Below are 17,140 nucleotides of genomic sequence, written 5' to 3'. Positions count from 1 at the left end.
TAATGTAGCGTGTTGCTTTCACACAGTCATAGATTATCCAGGTAACGACACGACTTTTGAACTGGTTCATTTGTGTGAATTCATTTTTTTGTGGACTATAAACATCAGTTATGGAAATAGCTTATTTAGAGCAGTACCAAATAATCAAAATGCAATTTTTAGGATCTTTTTTAATTATTAAAATTGAGCAGATTCTGCAAGGGGTGTGTAAACTTATTAATCACAGCTGAAGGTGAAGCAACATGTAGCAACAGTGTGTGGGTTTTTGTTATAGACTGTTCAGCCATGACTGAATAGTAATTTTTTTTTTTTCTTTAAAACCCAGAGTGCAATTTATCTTAATTCACAACTTTTCTAATTTTTCTATAACATATCGAACACAAAATTTATTCATGGTGTCAACACTCTCAACAGCTCAATGGAACGAATCATGTTAAAGTTGAAGTGTGTACTCTATGCAGCACCAAAATAATGTGTAAAAATAACCAGCCTACAAACACCTTTTTCTCTGCATGTGAAGCTAGGATAGAATTTATCGTCAAATACAAATTGCACACTTCATCTTTGATGTTGTTAGACATTTTCTACCATTGAGCTTCTGTTGTCATTTTGCACAAACTTTTAATAAACCCATAAAGCTGAGAGGCTGAAGGAAGAAAGTAATGAGACACCGATCAAGATTCAACTTTAACCGGTCAGGCCAGAAACCTCTGATTAAACAGGCAAGACTTGCTGATTCTGATGCTATCATCACTAGAAAAAGAAGAAAAGAAAAAAGAAAGAAAAGAAAATCTTAATATTCCCACCACACAGCATGTTACATGATAGCACAAATTCATTTTCACTTGCAGAACTATTCTCAAATGAGGGCACACAGATTACACTCAATAAGATCATTTGTTATTTTTACAATTTGCATGTATAACAAATAAACATAAAAAAAAAAAAGAAGATTAGAATGATGTACAGTATTCTGCTGTGCACACCACTACATCCATGGATTCTGTCCAATGGGAGCTCCCGAGGCGGGACTGCTCATTGGTTGCTGCAGCTCATGGGGAGTGGTCAGGGACTGGGAGGAATTCTCATGAGTCCAGAAAAAAAAAGAAAAAAAAAAGAGGAGGAATGCTCAGCCTTGCGTGTGTGAATGTGTTCTGATGAAGGTAGAGAAGAAGACGACTCAGTTGCTGTAGATCTGTCCTTCGGGAGGCTGCGGCAGCTTCATGTTTTCTTTGCACATCATGAGTCGTCGCAGCTCCTGCAGGACCACACGGATGCTGTAGGAGTTCTGCCACTTGGCCAGTGAGGACACAGCTCGCATATCAACCTAAGCCAACCAAAGACATTTACACAATGCATTAACTGGCACAAAAAGAGAGACAGAATTTTGGGGGGGAAAAATAAAGCAGAATCGATTCATAGAGCCCTGGGGCCTCATTTATAACCGCTGCGTACGCACAAAACAGGCCCTGAAAGAGGCGTACGCCACTTCCGACGCATAAGTTGTGATTTATAAAAACAAACTTGACGGGAAAATTTGCGCACCTGCACGCAAACTCTGACCCATGCGTACGAACGTTTTGGAGATGGAGCAGTTTGGCGATACCGATGGTGAGCTGGAGATTCGTGTCTTTTTGGTCAAAAATTATACAGAAATACAATACAAATATAATTTCACTCACCAAGCCTGTCACTTGAAGCAAATATCCACCCCTTCTTAAATGTCCGCGCCAGCGAGCGCGTTGGGCCGTTTAGTGAAACTGACGCAAATAACAGTTTAAATAAATAAAATAATGATTTAAACTATGTTTTACTTCTGATATAAACATTTAGATTAAATATGCCATTCAAATTAATGGAGTTAAACAGTTAAACATGAAATCATTACTGAGAAGTTACAACATTTTTTATATTCAATCAATAGAAATATTTGTTGCGGATGCGATGCTTTTGAACACTTTTCCTGTAGCGTGCTGTGTTTTAATGTTTTAACCACAGAGATAATTGCTTATCATGATAATACAAGATTGTCTGAGAAAATAGTTTCGTGCAAATAATGCCCAAGGCCTATCTGTTTCCATTAAAAATATAAATCAATTAAAAATACAATTCGGCCAGTGGAAAAGATGAAATGTATTTTACACTATTTGATGTGTATTCAAAAACAAGACAAGGATAGGCAAGTACATGATTTTTATTAATGTAATGTGTCTTGTACCGTTAAACGTTATCACGTGGATGAATAATCATATGCAAATGATATGTAGATGAGGATCTGCATAGTAAAACTAGGCGTTGTAAGCTCCATATATGGTTATTTCGGGGAGGAGACGCATGTTCACAATCTTCCGCTGACTGGGATTTATAAAGTGAATTCTGCGCAGGTTCTGGCGTACGAACGGTTTTATAAGTCTGAATATTTTTTTGCGTACGTCATTTTTGGCTTTCAGGCGCACGTACACTTTTAGTAAGGATCCTACGCACAGTTTTATAAATGAGACCCCAGGACATTTCTAGAAGTGGCGGTTTTTCCACTAGGAAGTCTCTCACATTAGTAATTAATGAGCACAGTAGTAATTAGGGGTGTAACAATAAATCGTGTCACAATATATCGCAATACAATGTATCGTGGATAGTGACAATATGTATTGTGGATAGTTCACCCAAAATAAAAATTGCTGTGTGAGGAAAAAAATTCAAGTTTACAGAGTTTTAGTGTCTTAAACTACTATATATAATGTTGAATATAATGTATAATAATGCAACAGGGGAATATTTGTGGGTCCTGATGATGCCAGATGTCTGATGTTACGAGTAAATGTGGCTTACATTATTTTAAATATATCTAGTCAGTGACAGTGCAAACATTTTCATCTAAAATAATCCTGTATTTTCAGCTTCAGAATCATGAATATTGTTATTCTGGTGTCTCTATTGTCCTGTGCTTTGGGTTTCAGCACCAAGTCCAAGACTATTCATTTACACACACAATGTAACACCAAATTTAGCATTTTTTGTTAACCTTTTATCATATGTCTTGGAGGAACACAATATCGTATCGTGAGTTCAGTATCGTGATATGTATCGAATCGCGACATGAGGGTATCGTTACACCCCTAGTAGTAATCAAAAGTTAATATTAGTTATCCTCTATAGTTGCCGATGTTTGGATAATATCTATAGAGTGTAGGGTTGTGCCGATAGACGATAGTATCGTGTATCGACGATAGTCAGAGATATCGCTGCTGGCAGACGCCTTTGACGATATCAATACGATAATTAGCTCGTTTTCCCATTAATGTATTAAATCATTATTATTATTATTATGAAGCTAGTATTGTTATTAAATTAATTAGGAACTACAATTAATTTGCCTTGCCTAAATTCATAACATCACCACATAACCACACTTGCGACATCACCGACGCGCGTATGAGATCCAGTCACAAATTGTCAAGAGTGCTTGTTTTAACAGACGCATATTCTTATACAGAGCCAAGATGAAGACGGCATCGTTCGTCAGTATTTTGTTTCCATAGCACATTAACAAAACATTTAATGACACTAATAACACTAAAAACAATACAATTACAAAATATTAATGATAATAATAATATCACTAAAATTATATAGGCCTAATAACAGTCTTTAGTTCACGAACGCAGCACAACTCTGCCATCTGTGAAAATCAAAAGCAAGTTCAAACACTTCTAATTGTTTCACTGTCTATAATGTAAGTCCACAAGAGAAATATTAAGCCAGTAAATTAAGATAGTTGCTATACCGTTATATCCACCGTCGTCTCTGAGAGAACGCGCCGTTAATGCAGCGAAAGCTCAGTCCGTTTCTGATTTCATCTTCAGGGAATGAGCGCGTTTACATGCACGTTATTAACTCGATTATGCTGAATAAACTGACAATGCATGTCATGTAAACACATTAACCCATTTTCCTTTATCGGAGTCAAGTCATAAGTTTAAGTATAAACCGATCGACTTTTAGATTTTTGCCTTTGATTTCTCCCGGCATTTAAAACACATTAACCCGCGTTCTGGGCTTATTGAAGTGCTGAATAAAGTAATAGTATTGAATAAACTTTCAACTTTCAAGTGCATCCAGACAGAGAGAGCACTGGTAGGAGGACATGCATCACAAACTCCGACTCTTTCTTGACCTAAGAAATTATTAAAACGTGTTCCCATCTCGTGCAGAAGTACACTCAAAATGCTGCAGATCTGTAACGGCATGAGAGGATAATGTGTGTCCGTAAATTTCCCGCTGACATGTTGAAATACTCTGAGTCAGATACAAGAATGATTATAGGATCTTTTTTACCTCACTATACCGGGAAATAACCTGATTTAGCCTATTAATAAACACTCCACCTTTGCTAGCAAAATAGAAAACAATTCTCATATATAAAACGAACTAATAAAACAAGCAAATTAACGAGTAAATAAGCAAGTTAATAATCAAATAAGTAAGCCCCGCCCCCCTCACGATAATATCGTGTATCGCCGATCTCACAGGCTGACGATATGAAAATGGAGCATATCGCCCAACACTAATAGAGCGTATGCACGACATCACAGCAGGCGGGGTCACGGCGTTTACGCCCACTGAGTGGCAGCACTGGTGTTCAGTGTAAACGCAGTGAAAAACACACAACACAATGGGATAGAGCTGTGCGATCGACTGTGCTAATGCATGCAACAAGAAATCTGAGCTATCTTTTTACAGACTGCCGAAAGCTACAGAACAGAGATGCAAATGGATTGCGGCAATTCAGAGAAACAACTGGAATCTCGGTAGAGAAAAATGAATTGGTGTCATATTAGTGTTGTCACGATATACTGGAATTTCTAAGTTCGATACCCAAAAAAACTCTGATTAACATGGAAAAGATACCTTTAATCGCACCGCGGTTCAAGACGCCTTTCCGCTGCACACGACATTCGCATACGATTGTCGCATGTGTGCATCGTGACATTATTTTTGAGTGTATTTGACCATAAATAAGCTGCAAAAAAGAGCAACTTTTGGCACTTGTATGTCAGAGGAGGCTTTTTTATGTGTGCGCACTTTGCATGCGAGCGGGAAATCTGCGGAAATTAGTAGAATTATGCGCAATCCCATGCCGAAATTCAGACCTGGTCACACCAACGCTATTTAACCGGAGTGAATGAGAGGAGAGGAGGAATAAAAATGTAAAAAATATGGACATCTTGGCCGTGCGTCACTCCCGGATAAACGAAAATGGGCAGCGGGGCGGATTAGCTGAGGTGACGTGACGCTAACAGACAGCAGACAAACGGCTAGTAGTGACTTCAGCGGCAATCCATCTGTCACTCAAGTGGCCACGCCCTTAATTATGCAGAACTTTAAAGGTGCCTTATGTAAAAATAAATAAATTCATACTCCACATTCCATACCAGATGGGGGCAGTATACCTCCAGAAAGTGAGTTGGTCTACTCTAGAGTATGAATATCTTCAAGCTACTCCCCTTCACCTTTACCAGTGAATATGTTCATATTCGTTTTGTTCATATTACATTTTTATTGTTAGTTTGAATTACATTAATTTGACAGACAGCATTCGCTGATGTTGACCAAGCTAGCGCCAACGTAACCAGAGCTTCCAACTCTCACGCATTAACCGTGAGACACACGCAAACACTTTTCACACGCTCTCACCCCACACATCAATTTTCTCACGCACAGAAAAATCGCGAAGCAAAGAGGACACGGAGACCGACAGACTAGACAGAGCAGGTTAGTTATGATATAAAAAAATCTCAGCTCTCAGATTCTGTCAATTAAATACCGTTTTGGCGCTTGTAAATGTTACACGACAGATCCCTAGCGCATGTGAACCGATCATCTCTACTAGCTAATAGTAAAAAAATCACGAACACTGAAAGATACAGTAACGTTAGGCTACAACTTACCAAAATGTATTCCTCATACATAATATCGACCAATCAGTGTTTTTTATCATCGTGAAGAGGTCAATAACACAGCTGGAGAACAATTATGTCAGATTTACCTCAGGAAAGCCATTTAATATACATAATATAGGTCACGTAGTTGGCAAGAAAAAAAGAGCAATAGAGATTGTGCTATGTGTACTATATTACAATACTGTATTTATGAACGTTATATACGTTTATCGAACAGCCTTCGATACATTTCTATGTTATAACTTCCCGAAAATCTACACAAACATATAAAACAAACTTCTAACGAAATACTAACAGCATCTTACTTACCAATCCAAACGAAATGTTGCAAGTTCGAAGTCAAACCTCATTTTTTTCATGTCCATTAGTTGTCTCCAGCGATGGAAAGCAGTGCCAATGTTTACTCTGGTTCTGTTCCTTTTTTATCATATTTTATTTGAATGTAGTAGTGGGCAGTAGGCTACTTTCCACACGATTGACATCAGGTTCAAGTACGCCCACAAGCCGTGCGAGTTATTCGTGTATTGCATGTTTGGCTGGTGGTTATGTTGCCGGCATACCGCCTCCCATGGCCGAAACTGGTATTACGACACCTGTCGGGCCGTGGCTATTAATGCTAATGCTAATTGAGGTTGATATCTCTGCAGCACTATAACTTGACATTTTTTTAATGACATCATCGCCCTTATTTCTTCTCATTCTTTTGATGCATGTAGCTCATTTTTTGGATATTTTTACCTCAATTTTTACATAAGGCACCTTTAAGGCTTAATATAATTTAAATGGATGAGTTATAAAAAAAATTCACCCCCTCACAGTTAAAAAAATTTGCTATATAGACCAAAACCACTTTCTGTATCAGGCAGTAAACACATTTTTTTCTGCTGTAAAGTTGGCCATTTTAACATGAGGGTCTATGGGATTGACTCTCTTTTGCAGCCTCTCTCTAGTGGCCAGACGATGAATTGCAGTTTAAGCCACTTCCATGTTGGTTTCAAGAGAAATAGGAAGGTTGCTGCTTGGTGTCAACCCGCTGTCGAAGAGGAGAGCAAGAAAGCGCAGCTGGTATCGGTGTGTCGATACTGCAGAAAGGAGTATTGGAATCATTTCTGTATTTTTTGACAACACTAGTTCATATATTGTAATGAAATATTTACCATCTTATATTCTATGTAACTAATTTAACATGCATAGGTATTACATCTAATATAAAGCAACATGCAGTTTATAAAGTCTAATGTCCTATAACCACAGGCTCTACTCTTCACCACAATGGTTTTAGCCCAAAATGGCAACATAACCACTTTCAACCCAAGCTATAACAGAAATGCCAACAGAACTCATACTATATTCATTTTGAGCAAAAACACACAACAAACACTTATCATATCAAAGCATGCTGGGAAAATCTGATTTCCCTCTTTTTGTATGTGATTGTTAATTGTCTAAATTCCTCAATTTCTTCAATGCTGTTTTTAAAGATATAAAATATTGATATGGAATGAGTAATAATTGTAGTTTTTGAAATAGATCAGTCTAGTTTCTCAATACCAAATATTTTGATTGAAATAGAATTTGTTAGTCAAATGCTAAATAATTTTTGTGAAATAAACTGACATGTCAGTTTTAGACTAAATGAACTATTGGATTTTTAGGCATTTATTTTGGTATGTCCAACTCAAAAACAATCACCAAATTATTTTTAGCAATTCAGAATGGCAGAATATGATAAAGGAATAAAGAAATGCATTCATTATGAAGGTCCCACTGAGATAAGAATAGCAGATGAGGAAGAACTGAAGTATTCAGTACTCGGTTTTACTTACCACACCATTTGAGTTATGCACTCCATTCAAGTTGATCTTCGTCACAAAGCGAACAAAAGGGGGTGTTTCTGGATATCTTGGTCCACATTCTACTCTGAGGCTATACATCCTGTTCTCATAGATAGTCTGCATGAATAAACAAATAGAATTATTATAACAGGATTTCTGCAGGTTTCATAAAGGTACATTTGAAAACTTTTTAAGACCTAGTAAAGAAAATTTAAGGGAACACAATATATGTTCTCTAAATATAGGGAGAAACACAATGAGTCTAAAAATACAACTTTCAACAGATATCCATTTTTTAAAAATTAATTTTACAATAAAGTAGCTTGAATCACTCTGCTCCCAAACCTTTACCGTACCTTCTGATCACACTGCTGATCATCAGTAGTTTTGTCTTGTTTTCCAGTGCAATTGTGTAGAAATCCTTAAATCAATTTACTTGAGATGCAAAATGATAAAAATATGAAGTCTTGTGAAATTGATTAAAATTAAGCGAGTTTATGAATAAAGCAAGAACAGATATCTGCCAGTGGGCTCAGCTTAATTCAAAGGGAACTCATTAGCAGATATTTGTACGTTTTAAGTATAAACTCAGTTAATTTTGTACAATTTTTCAAGACTTTACAAAATTTTACATATTTGCATGGAAAGCAGGTCAAAAATACTGAGGAAGATATTTATTTTTTCCGATGCATGCAACATTTAATGCCATGACTATGCATTTAAGATTTTCTGCTTAGATTTATGACTTTAAGACCTGCAGAAACTCTCCCTGATTCTAAAATGATATCACAATGATGACTGACTTTCATCAGCCTAGCGAACACAAACAAACAAAAAACAAAGAAATAAACGTTGATCAACGAAGATGCCAGGTTTGGCCCTGTAATGGAGCAGGATTGGACACCCCTGGATTAGGTCTAATTTTATTTCCACCAAGGTCATGATGCCCCAAAAAGACTAAAAAACAGTGCACTTCATCAACACTAGATAGAAGTCAAGCATATGTGGGCCTTCTTCAATTGATGAGTGCGCTGGATTCTACTGCTCTGCATTGTAAAACATTTAATGATTCTAGTCCCACTACAATTCTATGAATGATTTGATTTATTTATATTATTAGTTAAATACAATACTAGTATTTTAGTAATGTCTTAAAAAGTGTATCACATTTATTACAACAAAATGGGATCCTGGTTTATTCTGAGGTGTATTTGATTGCTTCTGCTTAATGATTAAATGTATATGATCAAACAGAAAAAACACTGATAATAATGCACTTGCACACCCGGTCTGTAAAATATAAACTACTGCTACCAATATGAAGATAAGACTGGCCAAACATGACATCAGACATAAGCTACATTCACAATTTTGATTGGATTGCCATAAAATTGGCAGAAAGCCTTCTGTGTGAACGCAAACCAGAGCCAGAACGCTAGAAAACTTTACAGCCGAGAAACATTTCCAAGATTAATCCGGGAATGCGTCTGGGTGAACAAGAGCCAGAGGAAATGCAAGGAAGTGGGTGTTGTAGCGATGACACCATAGTTAGTTGCCATAATACTAATAATAATAATAATGGTAGGACTTTAACCTGTTCCCCCTGTATGTACTTATTACAGTAATTAACTGTGTGATAACTAGGTACTAATCCAGAACCTACCCCTAAACTTAACCTTGACCCATATAACCCATATAAGGTAAATATATTATCCAGTACTTTCTTAGGAAAGTACACGTACTGTAAAATAAAGTGAAACCATAATAATAATAATAATAATAAACTAGAAAAATGCATTTCCGGGGGAACTGCAAAGTGTGCTTGCTCGGGTGCGGTTCACTAACGTTAGCAGGTAGTGGATAAGGGTGCGTTGAAGTTTGCTTGATCTGAGAATTTCAACAATAGTACTTTTTTCAAGATTGTGCAAAAAGGTGAAAATTCATCTGCATTAAGAGACATGTCTGCAATGTAGACTAGTGCCAATGGCATTGTTTATGTGGCTTGGTTGTTGGTTTTGAAATAATTGGTTATGAATATACAGCAGAGAGTGGGAGTGTTTTGGGTGATGAAATATTATTGAAAAGAAGTTGACAGTCTTAATTTACTGTATCCAATAAGCCAATACAAAACTCACCCAGCTGTTCTGTGGTTGAGTGTTTCCTTTGATTAGGAACAAATTTACTATCTCAAATTAAGGTCTACCGTAATTAGCGATGCTTTGATTGCTGCTGTCAAGATGGTTGTCATCACCTACACAGAAACACTGATTTTTATAGCCTACCGTCAGTCCTCATATTGTAATTAAATGAAAAACGCTATCAGTTTCACTATTAGCTTATTCTAGCGATGCAATCGCAACAACATGGATAACGCTGTTTGGCCTTGCCTAACTTTATATGACATATGCGCCATATGCTAGAGTTACACATCCCGCTGCCATTTCAGGGCTTGAGTTTCGGTGCGGGAATGTGGGGATTGCGCATAATTTAAACCATTCCCGCAAGGTTAGCATTTATAGTGCGAGAAATTCCCGCACAAATATATTCGCTTCATCTCAGAGCAAATGATTAAAAAATAAATTCACAGATGCGAGAAAAAAGATGTCAAACTGTCTTTTATTTTCGAATTTAATTCCTCAATCAGCGCTGGACCGGCATTTTCTGTCTCCCGCTGAGCCCTGGCTGTAGACGGATCATATGTTTCACGCTGGCAATGCAGTGGTCTGCGTTGCGCTGATCTTATTCACACTATCGAGTGTAGGTGCAGCATTCTAACATTGAGTCATAATGAGCTGTTTGTGAAGAAATTATCCGCTTCCAAATTATGTCATTTTAATCACGAAATTGAAACATTAAAAAACAATTTGCTCTGTATGGTGTGCGAGTGATAGAGTGCGGCAGCAACAAACCATCAGCTTGCAGCGTAACAACATTGAATGCTCGGCCGAACAGCTGATCATAGCTGTACAGGGCGCCTTATTATTTTTCATCTCCATAAATATATCTAGTAGTAAAGCTAATGCAAGGGCTAGAAATCAATTAATCTTTTGCTGATACTTCCTTGTCATCATGGAGAGCGCAGTTCATGGTTGCATAGCAATGACAGACGCCACGGGACAGCAAGCGCTTGTGGAAAGGAGAGAGTGGCGCGCTCGCGCTTTCCACTTGTTTTTACGCAGTGTTCACTGCTCCCCTACTCCCTGAGCACGGTATATCAGTTGAAGTGGACTTCACTGACAATAACCGCTCATTTGAAACGCCCTGCAAACGTCATCAAAGAAAGTCAACGTCGGGGTCGCGCAGATTATGATATAACATAAATATATATAGGACTACATTCATATTTTAATTTTTATTATTATATTATATATTTACAATTATATTGCACTATTTTACAACTACCTAAAATAAAATCACTTTACTTCACAAACTAGCTAAGCTGGCTGCATTCACTGAGGTAAATTATAATCATCAAAAGTAGTATGTAATATTCACAACAATAACCGTTAAAATACTGTCATTTGTATAACAATGGCGAAATGTATGAATACTTACACACGTAAACTCCTCCATCGTTAGTTATGACCGTTCTTACTGGTGATGACGTGGTGCGCGAAATGACAGTTGGGTGATCATCGCTCTCCACTTCCTGTGAAGTGATGTATCGATGTTCCCTTATTCCCTATGCTGTGCGCAGTGCCCTTCGAACTGAACATGTTCGCTCCCTTCGGATTGGAATCTCACTTAAGATGGCGGAAAACCCTGTGAAGTCCACTTCGCAGTCCACAACGCACCTCTAGAGCGACGTTGTTGATTGTTTGAGCATTTCTCCTTGTTTTCTATTGTTATGCGCAGTATATTTCCCGTGCGCACAAACACAGACAATGAATTGTTTGTTCGGTTAGCGAAGAAGAGCATGATGTATTTTGTATTAAGTTTTTTTTTTTTTTTGTTATTAACTGTTTTGAGAACTGGAAATGCACAATTCATGCATACAAATCTGTATATATTAATAAATGAAGATGATTAAATTAGACCGATGCAAAAAACGAAATTCAGGCCCTGCATTTATTAAGACAAACCTAGTAAAAACGAATGCAGTCTATACACTGACTTGGCAGCTCTGTGAAATGTAATACAACAGTGCCACCTACTGTCTAAATGCATTAACATTAAAAGTGTGAGGTGAAACTCTTTTGCATAGACATAGGTAAATGGGTTTGTCAATTAGCCTGAAATAAAAAAAAAAAAATTCAGATCTTGTGCATCCTCACATTGGAGTCCCAAGTTCATGTACAAAGTTTGGTTTCGATACGTGACAGAGTTCCTGAGATATGGACGACTTCCTGTTTGGCGACTACGCCGCCATTTCGTTTGGCTGTGACGGGCAAACGCTTCCGAAAATCAAAAATCCTTCTAGTAACTTTTGTGAGGCTTGGTCCAAGGATCATGGACGTCCAGTTTCGTGAAGTTCGGACCAAATTTGTGACCTGTGAAAGTTTAGTTTCGCTTTCTGTTCAATCCAATATGGCGGACAAACGACATGGACTCGTGATGTCATCTTCGCGAGCAACTTACACCGGTACTGACCGGACGTTTTAAAGTTGGAACGGTGTCTCTGTCTCAAAGGGCCTAGGCGCAGGAGCTGGCCAAAATGTTTCTCCCGGGAATAATAATAAGAAGAAGAAAACTTAAGAAGAACAATAAGTGTGCTGCTTTCAGCAAGCACACTTAATAATAATAATAATAATATTTTATTTTACAGCACTTTTCCAAAACCCAAGGTCGCTTTACAAAGTTAGATTTCAAGAAAAAAAATTAGCAACTACAGATCACGGACCAAGAGCTGAAGAATAATATACAGAGAATAAATGTGTTTTTAAAAGGCTTTTGAAAGAAAGAAGCTTTACGGATGTCTTGAGGAAGAGCCTTCACTAACACTAAAGACCAGGCCCTGTAGTGACTAAACTACATTTGAGTCATTAACAATCCAGCACTAGATCTTATGGAGCGAACAGGGGAGATAAGGTTGAAGTCATTCAGATAGACATGAAGGACCAAGGTTAAGAAGTGCTTTGTAAGAGAGGAGTAGTATCTTGAAGTCGATACATGAGTAAACCGGAAGCCAGTGAAGGTTATGTAGAATCGAAGTGATATGCTCATTCTTTCTCTTGAGCCGTGTGAGTGATCAAACGGGATGCAGAGTTTTGACAATACTGCAGTCGAATGCAAGAGATATTACGTAGATTAAGTATCAGTACCAGAATAGTTTTACTTAATGCCATGTCAGGATCTGTGGCGCTTACGTAGATTAAAAAAGCTGATGTTGAAAAAAAAGTGGCTGTTGAAATTTGAAATGATTTAAACAAACTTTCAACAATTACACATGTATAAACCATGTTTCACATGAAATGATGTTACCCAATCATAGGAATGGGCGTGTACACTGAAGTCTTAAAAGGACAAAGGAGACACACCCCATTTAAACGAAGTGTTCAAACCAGACGGCCAACAAAAAAAACCCAGACGGTCTGTTTTTGATGCAAAAATCTTAACAAAATTATAAGTGGACTTCAGAGAACATTTTAAAAAGTGTAATTCATGACCCCTTCTAATATTAAATTCTTGCGATAGTGAATTCATACAGCAATTCAATACACATTTGCAATCATGCTTGCTACTATTCGAGAAAAACAGGAATCTTGCATTTTGCATCATGAAATTTGGGCCATTCTCACAGGCTAGATCACGCAGTGAAAGTGTGAGCTCTGAATGTACGCTCGCAGTCGTCTACTCTGAAGGCGTGTTTGGTTTTTAGAAAATAAGTGACATACTTGATAATGTCAGCTGGCACATTGTTAAAACAACAATTACCATATTATCATAGATGATACATATCGCACACCCCTACATCAAAGTGTAGTAATATGCCTTTTATCCCTCAGTAATTGTTATTGGCATATTCGGTTCTTTTCAGAGTCATGCACATTGCATTTTCTAATAGAATAAACAGAGACCTCTTGTTTTTGAGTAGGAAGATGTGAAATGATAAAAATATGATAGCCTTATTCATGCACAAGTATATGCATCTATACATTTGTATTAAATAGAGCCCAGGAAGCTGGTAGAACTGACCCTCGGGGGTCCGATGATCATTCCTCTCCAGCGGGTGAGGGTCATGTCCTCGTCGTCTTCCAGACCCCAGCTCACTGTCCCATCTCCAACACCCTTCTGACCCTCCTCGAGCTCCTCCAGCAGCCGAAAGTTACGGGGGACTTTCACGCCTGTGAAAACACACACAATCACATGAACATCTGCTGCTGGAATAATGTTCAAAACAGATACGGCAGGGGAAACGGCTTCTTCTCGCTGATATAGAAACTCTGTGGGTCAGAATATTATGCATAATTTCTAATCTTTTTTAAATATCAAATAGGCCTGGTTTCACAGACAGGGCTAAGATTACGCCAGGATTAGGCCTTAGTTCAATTAGGACATCTAAGTCGCTTTTTTATATAAACATGGGTTAGAAAAAACATCTTGAGACAAAACAATGACACTGATATATTTTAAGATTGCTTTCGGTTAAAACAGCTCAAACATGCATTTTAGTCTGGGACTGGATTAAGTCTTGTCTGTGAAACCAGGCAATAGTTTTCTAAGTCAGCCAATGCAAAAGATAATTCCCAATTATACGGTCTTTTCTCTGTCAATTGTTCAGAGAGTCATAAAACCATAAGGCACATGGCAAAAGGTAAAGCACAGTTGTGTTTACCCTTAAAGTCAGTGAGCTTGATTTCCTGAAGGTGAGCTTAAAGAATGGCCTGATTTTGACTAACAAACACTGGATTAAGAACAAAGACTCAGTTGAGCATGATACCGATAATGAAACCAGGAAGTGCAGTCCCAAAGCACTTTTATGTTGTGATATTTGTGTTTAAATTGGATTGCAAACCAGTAATGTTAGTATATCTAGAGAGGATTAGTGAGGACTAGGTGGTAGTTAGATGCTCAGATTTGATCAACGGTGGTACTTAGCCTGAAATGTATGCTGTTAAAAACACAAGACGCATGTCAGTGGAACAAAAGGTCAAGAGATGCATTTTTTTAAAAGTTGAACAACTTTTAACATGTGCACCACGTTTTTTTATTGAATGCCGTGTCATGCGCTGCAAAAGACGCGAGCGCAACGGTTAAAGACGTCCGTCTGGCATGAGTTTACATTGAAAAACAATGGAAAAGTAGAGCAGTGGAATGGAAAAACATGTTCTGTGTTTCCTATTTATTATTCCCGTAGGGAATTTTGAAGACAAAATGTATTTGAAAATCAGAAAAAAAGGAACAATACTGTGTACTTTACGTGGCTTTAGTGAGAGAAAAGGCCACAGTCTCATGAAGCACTGCAAATGACAATCAAATAGAAAATGATAGAGAACTATAAAACTATTGATGTAGATATGTTGATCGTGTATATAGGAACAATGTTTTACATTGATTGCAATATGTATATGTATATATACACACACATTCAAATAGTTTGACAGCATAAGTAGACTATTACATCATTCGCAGTGCTTCATGCGGGTGGGAGGCGCTAAAAAAGGCGCAAGTTATTTTGGTGTAATTTGCTTGACGTAGTTCTCTAATTGGTGGAGATTGTTTTTGCAGAATCATTGCAATTTTATCATTGATTACCAACCTGGGGGCTTAGAAAAAATATTATTATTAGCTCCCAATAAAAAACAAAACAGAGTAAAATAACAAGCATATTGTGAATATGCTGTGTCAAAAAAAGTATAATATGTGTATGTATGTGTGTGTTATATATATAAATGTCAACTGTGTGCTACAAACCACTGAGCTAAGGGGTGTGACGAATGAGAAAATTATAATTATAGAGAAAGGGTTTTCAACCAGAGGTCTGCAAAGCAACTGACATTTGAATGGACATTAAAAAATAATATAGGCGGATAATTAATGTTAGATATTGTGCTTAAATGGAAGAGGTAATGAAGTGATAGGTTTGGTTCCCTGTCTGTAAAGATCACAGAAGTCAATGGCTGTGCCTCAAATTAACGATCTGCCTACCTACACCGCACTTTGGTAAATATATTCTTAAACCTAACGAGCTGCCAACCTAGAAAGCACTTATAAAACATCACTGGAGTTCAATAACGTACTCGGAAGGCGTCTATGATACATAGAACTGCAGTCTAGCTAGGCGGCTCAGCAGGTTTTGTGACACAGCCTGTGTATTGTGTTGTTTCCCTATCATGACGCTGCAGTTGAATAAGCTACATGGCTAACCAACAGAAAAGGCAGATTACATTAAAACCCTGTTGTACTTTCACCCCTATACATTAATAACCATGTATCTGAATCTTAAGCTACTTAAAACTGGCTAAAACATAAACTCCATCGACATTAAACGCGACAAATGCTACGGATTTGACAGGCTAATGCTGTGCAAACACACCCACATGACTGCTGAGACCCTAAACACAGCAACACGAGTGAATACTTCAATGAAAGTATACTTTTTACGCGTTTTACCTTATCATAACACTCGCTGTGCATACTAAAGAAAGAAATAATCTAATACAACAGCAGTTTTTCATAAATTTACCTGATCCGGCGGCGGCCGCCATCTTGTTGCTCAGCAGCGGGGACGCGCGCCAACAGTGAACAATCGCCTCATGAATTATGCATGTGAATAATCACTGAACCTGGATATTGAAGTTCTCTCTGGTGCGTTCATTACTCATCATATGCTCCTGAATCTAGCACATTTCTTAAATAATTGCTGATGTGAAATGTATATTTTTATTGTAGGTTTTGTATGTAATGTATACAGTGAATCAGCAGAGTTTGTTTACATAATAGACTGTAAAAAAGAAAAAGAAAAAAAAGGTTCACATCATCTGAGCTTAGAAGTAGCCAAGTAGGCCTAACAATGTAGTTTAAGGTCTCGTCAAATCTTTTTTGGTGTGTCAAGATCTTTGTTCAACATCAGATCCAAAACTAAGGTTCAAAGGATAGCTGAACTTCAACCCCAGGAAATAATCATATTAAATTATTAGATAATATTATTATGTGTAAACATAAATTTACAAAAAAGAAAAGAAAAAATATTGTTTAAAATAGCCAGGGAATCAGAAATCCATTGCACCGTTCCGATGTAAAATATGAAGAACTTTGAACAAGTTATTTAATTTATTTTCTTTTGCTCAAAACTGCTAATCCAAGGTCTTCAGTGGTATTGCAGGGGGTCCTCCAATTAATGTTTGATCACAAATAATTTTTTGTTAAAAAAAATAAAAATAAAACATCACAAATTTAAATGAA

General features: G+C 37.3%; 1 protein-coding gene across 1 annotated transcript; it reads right to left on the bottom strand.

The window, feature by feature from the left end:
• Positions 1-152: 152 nt before the first annotated feature.
• Positions 153-16,625, bottom strand: ube2v1 (ubiquitin-conjugating enzyme E2 variant 1). The gene is made up of 4 exons (XM_084100823.1): positions 16,422-16,625; positions 13,931-14,079; positions 7,787-7,912; positions 153-1,327 (listed from the first exon to the last, which is right to left on the bottom strand). The coding sequence occupies exons 1-4, from the start codon at positions 16,441-16,443 to the stop codon at positions 1,181-1,183; spliced, it is 444 nt and encodes a 147-aa protein (XP_083956949.1). The 5' UTR covers positions 16,444-16,625; the 3' UTR covers positions 153-1,180.
• Between the last annotated feature and the right edge of the window lie 515 nt (positions 16,626-17,140).

Source organism: Abramis brama, assembly GCF_963993115.1.
Source record: "Abramis brama genome assembly, chromosome: 23".
NCBI lineage: Eukaryota > Metazoa > Chordata > Actinopteri > Cypriniformes > Leuciscidae > Abramis > Abramis brama.
The sequence above is the reverse complement of the archived record's forward strand: the minus strand, read 5'-3'. Positions and strand labels throughout refer to the sequence as shown.

What these genes read in the sequence shown, in the direction of transcription:
- ube2v1 (XM_084100823.1), bottom strand. Translation starts at nt 16,443, where the DNA reads ATGGCGGCCGCCGCCGGATCAG. An exon ending in GGCGGCCGCCGCCGGATCAG is followed by an intron (nt 14,080 to 16,421) that starts GTAAATTTATGA and finishes GTGTTTTCACAG; the next exon opens with GCGTGAAAGTCCCCCGTAAC. An exon ending in TGCATAACTCAAATGGTGTG is followed by an intron (nt 1,328 to 7,786) that starts GTAAGTAAAACC and finishes TGGTTGGCTTAG; the next exon opens with GTTGATATGCGAGCTGTGTC.